This window comes from Tupaia chinensis, unplaced genomic scaffold (assembly GCF_000334495.1).
Source record: "Tupaia chinensis unplaced genomic scaffold, TupChi_1.0 Scaffold000527_1, whole genome shotgun sequence".
NCBI lineage: Eukaryota > Metazoa > Chordata > Mammalia > Scandentia > Tupaiidae > Tupaia > Tupaia belangeri.
The window spans coordinates 4,347,661-4,358,483 of NW_006160040.1; the positions used below are offsets into that span (position 1 = coordinate 4,347,661).

Here is a 10,823-nt window from a genome sequence, read left to right on the forward strand (position 1 = left end):
CTGGGTGGTGGGGGGGGACATAGAGACAGTGAAAGGGAAAGTGAGAAATCGCTTCTGGGGGGATGGCCACACCACAATCCATTCTCCTCCTGGGATCTTGGGCATGCATGCACACATGCCTGGAGTGATTTTCAAGCTACTCAGTCTGGGTCTTGAACTGTGTTTGGACATATGGGAATCCAGCTACATGACCACTACTCCATCTGCTGGCCTTGAGTTTTTTTTTTAAATAAAGAGCCAATTATATCAGAAGTATTAGAATGAAGATTTTTTTAAAAAAAGAATTATTTTATTTAACTTTATTTATTTTTATTATCATTATTATTTTCCAGTTTGGTCAGAGAGAGACAGAGAGAGAGGAAGTGAGAAAGCAAGCCACCAGGTCCGAGACTTGAACTGTGGTCGGCCTTGTGGACGTCTAGCGCCTTTAACCACCATGCCACTTGCCAGCCCCAGAATGAAGACATTTTTGGTAGTTGTATTACTGTACATAATTTTAGAGATCTTGCCTAAATTTAAAATCCTTATCAATCACTTACTTAGCAACTTTTTACTGTTTTAACGCAACACCTGGCATCTCCATATGAAAAGATTGATGTATTGTTTGTAGTTTTTATCTTATTTTCCCCCAGAAATTCCTAGGGTGGGGGGATCTGGATAGAACTAAACAAATGTTCTTACGGTCTGTTGTTATGTAGCAACTCAATGTATAGAATCATAATATAGTGAAATATAGTAAGTTTTTACATGTCTGTGCAATCACCTATTGATTCTATTCACAGAAATAGAGTCTTTTTGGTTTCCTTGGCCATAATGTTACAAAACAACTTCCTTTTTTATGGAAATTGTTCTAAAATTGGACAACAAAAATATGTGACTAATTTATAAACTTCTGCCTCTCTAGAGATATGAGATTGTGGGGTTAAAGGATTTTTTTTGTTTTGTTTCATTTTGATTTTTAAAGAAATGAATACTTAGTACCATATACTAATTAGAATAAAGTTTTTAAAATCTCCCTGGGGCACATCAATATGTGAGAAGTGTCTGCATTCGAGGAAGGAAGGTGGGGAAAGGATCATTCAGTATTGATATGTGATATTTACTCATCTAAAACATTATCTCAATTTGAAGGTGATTTGAATCAGTTCACTCAGATCATGTAGAAACATGGGATTGAACCAATTTTGGGGGTTTGTTGTAAAAGCAAATGTTTGGAACTAGGCCCCATCTGTCTAAAATTTAACCTTGTACTCATGTTTTGTGTGGAGGGCAGTGGAGAAGGAAAGAAAACTTCTGTTAAAAATTTTTAGCAGAACCTGCAGTGCTTTTTTTTTTGTGGGTTGAGGAGTTTCAGACGATTCTCTCTTCCTCTTCTGTCTTCTTTTATGAGTTATATTTATCTTCTTCCTCTTCAGGTTTAGCTTTTGTCCTGGATTTCTTTCCTGCATATCTTTTCCCTCAGTTGTGTATAAAAACAACTGTGCAACCTATATTTTTGAGAACTGTTTTTCTATTCTTATCTTGTTACTGCTTGGTGAATTTTAAAATTTTTTCTTTAGTTTTTTTGCTAGTCTTTTTTTCTTTAAAAAATTATTCTTAAAGTTAATTTTTTTTCATGTGAGAGGAAGAGACGAGCACCTCCAACAGTGTCTCACGCATGATTCCCCCCCCCCGCCAGCCTTCCCAACCAGTCAAGATCATGGGGGGCCCAGCAGATGGCATAATAGTTATGTTGCTGGACTCCCACGTAGTTGACTGAGTTTGAGTCCCAGACCCGGTGGCTTAAACTTATGCTGGGCACGTGTGTGTGCCTGCCCAAGATCCTGAGAGGAGAATGAATGAGAAGGGATTGAGGAGTGGCCATCCCCCTGGGGGGCAATTTCTCTCTTTCTGTCTCTCTGTCTTTCTAGTGAGCACATGCACCCTATAGCAAAAAACTCTCTTAAAATAATAATAATAAAAATAAAAATAATAATAATAATAATAATAATAAATGATCATGGGCACATACAGGTGGACAGGGGAACTGAACCCACAACCTGTCATATTGATCCAGTATCACTTGAGCACTGAATTGTTGCCTGTGCCACCTGGCCAGCCCTGTTTTGTGAATTCTTAATTAAACATCATTTACTTTTTTTTTTTTCAAGTTTAACAAAGAGGAATGGCTTAATATATTCATGGGTATAAGCACTTCTTTCTAAAGTACTGGATAAAAATTGTTGATTTTTCTTCTTCTTTTTTTTTGGTATTATGTAATTGTAGGGTGTGGTGACTACCTGAGGAACGTTTTACTTTAGAAGGAAAGATGTTGTCTCCAAATGATAAAAAGTTAGAAAAACTGGATCCATTTTATCGACCCTCCATATCCAAGCAGAAGACCAGCGTGGAAATCATCAACGAAGCACGAAATGCGTTAAGGACAGTTCGAACCCAAAGGCCTTTCACCCCGCAGGAAGACCAAAGAAAATTGTTTGGACCTGCATCTTCAAGAACACCAGAAAATAGACCTCCCTCCTCTTTCAGGTATATGACTCTTCACTTTCATGTACACTCAGATATTCTAGTAATTTCTAGTTAGGAATAGTTGGTTTCTTACATAGGCTTAATTTTTTTTTGCACAGTTTTAGAGTCACAGCAAAATTGAGGACGGTTCAGAGATTTTCCTACAAACCCTGCCCTTGCACACACACAGCCCCTCCATCATCAACCCCCTGCCCCAGAGTGGTGTGTTTGTTACCTCCGATGACCCTGTACTGACACATCCTCACCCAAACCTCGTAGGTGATATTAGGATTCACTCTTGATGTTGGACATTCCGTGTTTGGACAAATATATAATGACCCGTATCCACTATTTCAGCATCATACAGAGTAGTTTCCCTGCTAAAAATCCTGTGCTCTGCCCATTTTTCCTCCTTTCCGCAGTCTGATCTTCTTGCTATCTCTGCAGTTCTGCCTTTCCAAAATGTCACAGTTGGAAGCACACAGCACATTGCCTTTGCAAACACATTCTCTCCCTTAATAATATGCATTTAATTTTTCTCCACGATTTTTCCTGGCTGATAGTTTATTTCTTTTTAGCACTTAATAGTATTGTCTTATTTATTGCCTTTGCTCTTTTGTCAAAGATCGGTTAACTTACGTGGTATATTTCTGGGCTCTCTATTCTGTTCCATTGATCTGTTTACCTGTTCTTTTGCCAATATCACACTATCTTGATTACTGTAGCTTTACAGTAAGTCTTAAAATAGAGTCAGTCTTCCAGCTTTGTTCTCCTTGATATTGTGATGGCTATTGTGAGTCTTTTGCTCTTCCATGTAAACTTGAGAATCAGTTTGTTGATATCCACAAAATTACTTGCTAGAATTTTAATTGGAATTGCATTGAATCTATAGGTCAAGGTGAGAAAAACGGACATCTTGACAATATTAAATCTTCATAATCCATAACAGTTGAATACTTTTCCATTAATTTAGTTCTTTCATTGAGTTTTGTAGTTTTCTTCATATATATCTTGTATATATTAGGTTTTCAGGAAAGGCATGATGCATATTTGCATAGAAAAACAGAAAAATATGTCTTGACTTTTCTGACAACACAATAATTTGTTAGGTTAATACCTAAGTATTGTTTTGGGGGGTATTACTGTAAATGGTATTGTGTTTTCATTTCACTTTCCTTTTGCTCATTGCTGGTATTCAGGAAAGCAACTGGATTTCAATATTAACCTTATATCCTGCAGCCCTGCTGTCACTGCTAATTCGTTCTAGGGGGTTTCTGGATTCTCGTATTAACTTTACATCCTGCAGCCCTGCTATAATTGCTAATTGGACCTTTCTTTAGGACTGTTTACATGGATGATCATATCACTGCAAATAAAGACAGTTGGATTGCTTTCTTTCCAATCTGTTTTTTGCTTTTCTTTTCTCTTATTGCATTAGCTAGAATTTCTAGTATGATATTGAAAAACAATGGTGAAAGGGAAATCCTTATTTCCCACCTTGGTGGAACAGCCTAAGATTTCTCACCATAAACTATTGGATTGTTGGAAAAGGGATGACATATTTTTCTATGCAAACATGCATCATGCTTTCTCTGAGGACCTGTTAACAGTAGGTTTTTTGCAGTTATTTTTTATGAAGTCGAAGAGTATCTATGTCTGGCTTACTGAAGCTTTTTTTTTTTTTTAATATATCATGGATTAGCATTAAATTTTATCAAATACCTTTTCTCTATCTCTTGATACAGTCATGTGATTTTTTTTCTTCTTTCACCTGTTTGTGTTATAAATTACATTAACTGATCTCAAGATACTTTTTTTAAGAACTATTTATTTCATTTTATTTATTATTATTTTAAAATTTGCTATAGGACACATGTGATTGTCAGAGAGAGAGACAAGAGAGAGAAAGGGAAAGTGAGAAAGCAAGCCTCCAGGTCCAGGACTTTCAGTTAGCCACGTGGTGCCCTAATCACCATGCCACCAGGTGACCCCTAATACTTGTTTTTTAAAGTTTGACTTTTGTTCAACATTCTTTTTTTTTTTTTTTGGTAAGAATTATTTTATTTAACTTTATTTATTTATTTTAATTTGATCAGAGAGGGACAGAGTGAAAGTGAGAAAGTGTGAGTGAGAGAGAAAGTAAGTAAGTTGCCAGGTCTGGGACTCAAACTGTGGTTTCTCATGTGGGAGTCCAGTGCCCTTAACCACCATGCCACCTGCCAGTTCCACAAGATTCTTAATGATAATTCCAGACCTTGAATCCAGGAAGTTAGACTAGAATGAAATGGTTAGAGTAGTAACTGCCTTACCAACTTTATAAAGTAACAGGAACAAAACTTTTTTTTAAAGTCACTGTATGTGGTTATTTTCATTATTCAATCTTTTTTTTTTTTTTTGAGAGGTTTTCGCTATAGGGCACGTGCGCTCGCCAGACAGACAGAGAGAGACATAGAGACAGAAAGCGAGAAATCATTCCCCAGGGGAGATGGTCACGCCACAATCCCTTCTCCTCCATTCTCCTCTCGGGATCTTGGGCACGCACGCACACGCGCCCGGCGTGAGTTTTAAGCCACCGGGTCCGGGACACGAACCGCGGTCGACTATGTGGGAGTCCAGCGACATAGCTATTACGCTAACTGCTGGTTCCCATTATTCAATCTTTTTAATCTTTCTAAAAGTAGTAGAAAGACTTGTTAATGAAATGTTTTAATGAAATGATTGAGCTCTCTTTTAGACAGGGTTTCACTATGCCATGGTCCTCCTACTTCAGCCTGCCAGGCAGTAGTGTGAACCAGCGCGTGCTAGCACACTGCGCCAAATGCTGGAACGGTTTTGAGTTGCTCTTTCTTCACGGATTATGACTTGGATGTTACTGCTCGCTTACCAGCTAGAGTTAACTAGTCTATGCCAGAAATAAAGTCTTCACCAACTAACGTTCTTCACCATCTCTTATGCTAGCCTTCATGCGTCCAGTTTTGAGTCATCTGATTCCAGGCCTATCTCTGGCACACGTCTCAGCCCGCTAGAGCTGGTGAGTACTTTCTTTTACCACCAGTGTTGTGAAACGAAGTTGGTAAAAAAAATGCTTGGAATCAGCACTTACATATGCTGAGAAAATTATCACATAACCCTAAACGTACTAAAAATTTAATATGAGAGCAGATTTTTTAATGTTTTCAAGTGCCAAGTTCATATCTACTGGGCCCAGCAGAGGGAGTAATGGTTACGTCACTAGACTCCCACGTAGTTAACTGCGGTTTGAGTCTCGCACCCAGTGGCTTAAAACTCATGCTAGGTGCATGTGTGTGTATGCCCTAAATCCTGAGAGGAGAACAGAGGAGAAGGGATTGCAGTGTGGCCATCTTCTATGGGGGGTGATTTCTCGCTTTCTATCTTTCTGTTTCTCTGACTCATTGGCAAGTACAGGCGCCCTATAGCCAAAAATCTCTATCTTAAAAAAAAGAAAAAAATCTGATATACCTCTGTATTTACCTATAGATTGATAATAAAGAAGAATTTTTAAAATATGTAAAGATCAAGTATTCACCATCTAAAATTCTTAGAACCAGAAGTGTTTCAGATTTCAATTTTCAAACAAATTTTAGAATATTTGCATGTACATAGAAGATATCTTGGCAATGGGGTAGAAACTAAACATAAAAATCATTTATATTTTGAGCTGGCAGGTGGCATGGTGGTTAAGGCACTGGACTTCCCACATGACTAACCATGGTTCAAGATCCAGACCTGGCAGCTTGCTTTTTTACTCTCCTTCTCTCTCTCTCTCTCTCTCTCTCTTTTTCTTTTTTTGTATGTGTATGTCTTTCTCTGGCAAAACTCATGTGAAAAAAAAATAATAATAGGGGCTGGCAGGGGGTGTGGTGGTTAAGGTGGCTGGACACCCACATGACTGACCGTGGTTTGAGTCCCGAACCTGGCAGCTCATTTTCTCACTTTCCTTCTCTCTCTCTCCTTCTGGTCAATTTCAAAAAAATTTAAAAATAAAATAATAGCAATGAATAAAAAAATAATTCTTCAATAATAATAAGTAATTAAATAAATCATTATTTTAAAAAATCATTTATGTTTCTATATACTTTGTACACAGATCCTGAAGGCGATTTTCTACAATATTTTCATATTGCAATGTCATGTCTTTCATCTATCACGTGAGGTCAGGTGTAGAATTTTCTACTTGTGGCACCTCTTATGCTAGCCTTGTGGAGCCATGTCAGTGCTGTCAGATTGTGAAGGATTTGGGCTTTAGAAAAAAAAATTCTAATCTGGATTTTCAGATTAGGGATGCTTAATCTGTAGTAACTTGATAAACAGAATGTTTCACAATATTTTTTGTCTTTTTAAATAGTTATACATATTTTATTTTTTATAGTTACATATAAAATTATGTATGTAATTTATTCTAAAATTATATATACTACATATACACATAAGAGTCAAAAGATTTGTAACAAAAACAAAAGCCTAGCTGACTCCATCCCCTTATTCTTTCTTGTTCTTTCCCCAGTGGCTTTCATTTTAAACTCCTTGACACATTCTTTTGGCACTTACATCTCGATATCTAAATACAACATTGTCTTGAGGTTGAGGAATTACTAATGGCTTTCCACTGAGGAAGACACACTTAGCTCTTATCCGCTCTTTCATCTCCTTTTACAAGCTTATGCTTTCTATTCCCATTATAAGCAGAACATAACTTAGGGTAGATCTGTGTTGTTTTTTTTTTTCTGACCATTATTATGTAAATCTTGTTCATAGCTGGGCCTTAAATTAATGATGAGTAATAATAATTACTTCTCCTTCCCTGCTCCACTTTTCGTTTTCCCTAGTGTTAACAATTGCCTTGCTTTTTAAGTTTCGTATTATTACTATTTCAACCCAAACTCTTCCCCAGTGGTTGAACTCTCCTTTTCATGTTCAGGCTCATAAGAAATTCTACTGGTTGAACTCCTTGGAGAACTCTCCACAGCTCTCCTCCAGCATCCTTCATCATCATCTCAAGGAGGCAGCTCCTTCCTTTCATGCCGGGCTCTTCCTGTTTTCTGCATCTCAGGTCCTTCTCTTTCTTGATTTACTAAGGAGTTGGTGGAGCATTCCTTCCCATGGTTTCTTTTTTTTGGCGAGAGGTTTTTCACTACAGGGTGCGTGCGCTCGCCAGACAGACAGAGAGAGACAGGGAGACAGAAAGCGAGAAATCACCCCCCAGGGGGGATGGTCACTCCACAATCCCTTCTCCTCCATTCTCCTCTCGGGATCTTGGGCACGCACGCACACGCGCCTGGCGTGAGTTTTAAGCCACCGGGTCCGGGACGCGAACTGCGGTCGACTATGTGGGAATCCAGCGACATAACCATTACGCTAACTGCTGGTTCCCCCCATGGTTTTGGGAGAAAGGACGTGTGAGAAGTAAATTATTTAAATCCTTGATTCCTGTTTTTTCCTCTTACAAAGTTTGTAGGGTTTTTCTTATTGTTCTCCATGTTTTGAAACTTCAAGCTAATGGGCCTCCACGTGAGTGCAGTGTCACCCATCATGCCGGGCATTTGAAAGGCCCTTTCAGTGTGGATTCTTGTGCTCTTCCGCTCTGGGAAATGTCCTTGAATCATTTTAATAGTTGTTCCCATGATTTTGTCCTATCTGCTCTTTTTAGAACTTATTATCCAGATATAGTATCTCTTGGATCTGTACTTTTTATTTTATCTGTTTTGCATCTTTTTTGGGAAGACACTTTATCTTCTGATCTCTTTATTGAGTGTCTTTTATTTCTGCTATTACATTTTTAATTTCCAGAAGCTCTTAGTTATTTTTTTCTGTTTTTATTTCATGGTTGTGGCATCTTATCCAAATATAATTGTGAGAGTTCTTAACTTTTTAACTAAGCTTTCCCTTTATAGTTAGTCTCTGTTGCATTTTTATGTTTATTTTGTCTGTTTTTCAAACTAGAGGCTCTCTTCTGATCCCTCATGCTGCTTTTTTGGCTGCTCTCGAGTGTGGACTGGGCTGGGCTGTGTTGTTGGTGACACCCACAGTGGCAATATCTTTAGGGCACTCTCATAGACGAGTCATATTCCCTCTAGAAGTGTCTTCCAGGCTTGGTCCTAGAGGATAAAGGATGGTTGCTAGCCTCCAGGAGGCAGGTGGGGAAAGAAGGCAAGAGTGCCTAGCATCAGTGTGTAAATATTCAATTGATACATAAATATTCCATTTTTTTTGGGGGGGGGAGAGGTTTTTGCTACAGGGCGCATGCACTCGCCAAACAGACAGAGAAAGACAGATAAGCGAGAAATCACCCCCAAGGGGGGCCACACGGCAATTCCTTCTCCTCCATTCTCCTCTCGGGATCTTGGGCATGCATGCACACATGCCTGGTGGGCATGAGTTTTAAGCCACTGGGTTCGGGACGCGAACCATGTCGACTACATGGGAGTCCAGTGACACAGCCCTTATGTTAACTGCTGGTCCCCATAAATATTCAATTTAGAGTAAGTACCTTGACTCCCAGAAATAGGGGAACTTACCCTAGTGACCCCAGTCAGAGACTCTATTTTGCCCTCTGTGGAGAATAAACCACTCATCTTCTCCTGAGTGCAGGAGTCTGACTGCGTGGACTTGAGAAGATAGGAATTACACAGAACTTCTGCCAACCCTTCTCATTTTAGCCATCCCTCCCCTGTGTCTTTGCTACCAAAAGTATTTGATGATACCAGTTGCTCAGATTTTCATGGAATTGGGGCATTAGTCAAGCTCCTTCTTAGTGTTTTGTTTTGTTTTGTTTAGAGGTTTTTGCCTTAGCGCACATGTGCTCACTCGGGAGAGAGGAAGAGACACAGAGGGGGAAAGTGAGAAATCATCCTCTGGGGAGATGGCCACATGCCAATCCCTTCTCCTCCAATCTCCTCCTGGGATCTCGGGCACACATGCATACATGCCTAGCATGATTTTCAAGCCATGGTCTGGGACTTGAACCGTAGTCGGCCATGTATGAGTTCAGTGATGTAACCACAGCACCACCTGCTGGCCCCTCAGTTTGTATTACTGCACCTGTATGTGTATTCTTGTATGTATCTTTTCGATGAATTCATATGAAAGTAAGTTGCAGATATTATGATACTGTATCCATAGAAATGTAAGTGTATATCACGCAAACAAGGACAGTCTCCTGTATAACTACAACACTATCATAATTCAGAAAATTAGCATTACTCAATAATATCATTTGATATATAGATCATATTTGGGACCAGCAGGTGGTGTGGTGGTTAAGGCGCTAGACACTCCCTCATGGCTGACCGCAGTTTGAGTCTCCGGACCTGGTAGCTTGCTTGCTCTCTCTCTCTCTCTCTCTGGTCAAATTAAAAATAGACAAATGAATAAATAAAATTAAATAATTATTTTTTAAAAATGTATAGACCATATTCAAATGATCCAACTGTCTCAAAATATATTTTTAAAATATCCCGTGTGTCAGTATATTTGATAAGACTCCTCTGTGAAGAAGAGTATACTTGTTCTTATATTGCACATGACAAAAATAAGATCCCAGAATAGTAAGCAGGAACCAACATGCAATAAATAAGTTACCAGCTGTTGTTGGTACTCGGCTTCTTGCATCACAACCTTGGAAACCACTTGGGTTTTGAGCCTGTTAATGGCATGAAGGCCTGGTTTAGCAGCCCGGTGGCTTTGCCTTACTGTAGCATGGCTGTTCAGTCTTACTTCTGTGACCTGACTCTCTATACTGCCTTTAACCTACTGTAGTTTTGGGGGACTCACTCAATTTAGGCTTACTCTTTCCTAAAATATTCTTTATTTCTGGAATTAACCTGTCCTTGTCAGAAGTAGGTGCTAGTCTAAGGCAATATTGGCATTTGCCTCTGTGCATGACAAAAATGAAATTTGTTTACTGCAGAAGGTTGGTTGCTATGTTCAAAGAAAACAGTCCAAGAAAATCTCATGCTCAGTAAAATGATGGCTGCAGTTTGACCTTTTTTTTTTTTTTTTTTTACAGGTTACGTAAGAGTCTTAAGTATACTTCATTTTAACGATAGTTAAAATACGGGATTCCTCATCAAAAAATTCTGAAAATGGCCTCGCGCCAACTGCCTTTCTACCTTCTTTCCTCATTTTCACTTCACCTTTTGAAGAGCACTTTGACTCTGTCCACTACGTGGACAAAGGCAGGAATAAGGAGAAGTGTAACGGAGCAGAGGGAGTGGGTAAAAGGAGCTGAAGCGGGAGCGGCAGAGAGAACAGAGGAAGACCTGGCCAGTTGAATCTCAGTACTTTTTGCATCTCAGATA

At 39.0% G+C, this 10,823-nt stretch overlaps 1 protein-coding gene across 1 annotated transcript in view; it reads left to right on the forward strand.

The window, feature by feature from the left end:
• ARMC2 (armadillo repeat containing 2) overlaps positions 1-10,823 on the forward strand; it is a 140,667-nt gene that overhangs the window by 5,580 nt on the left and 124,264 nt on the right. Inside the window, exons 2-3 of the mRNA XM_006156963.2 lie at positions 2,266-2,526; positions 5,464-5,536. Of these exons, the coding sequence (XP_006157025.1) occupies positions 2,309-2,526; positions 5,464-5,536 (291 nt within the window). The 5' untranslated portion in view covers positions 2,266-2,308. The remainder of the gene's footprint in view (positions 1-2,265; positions 2,527-5,463; positions 5,537-10,823) is intronic.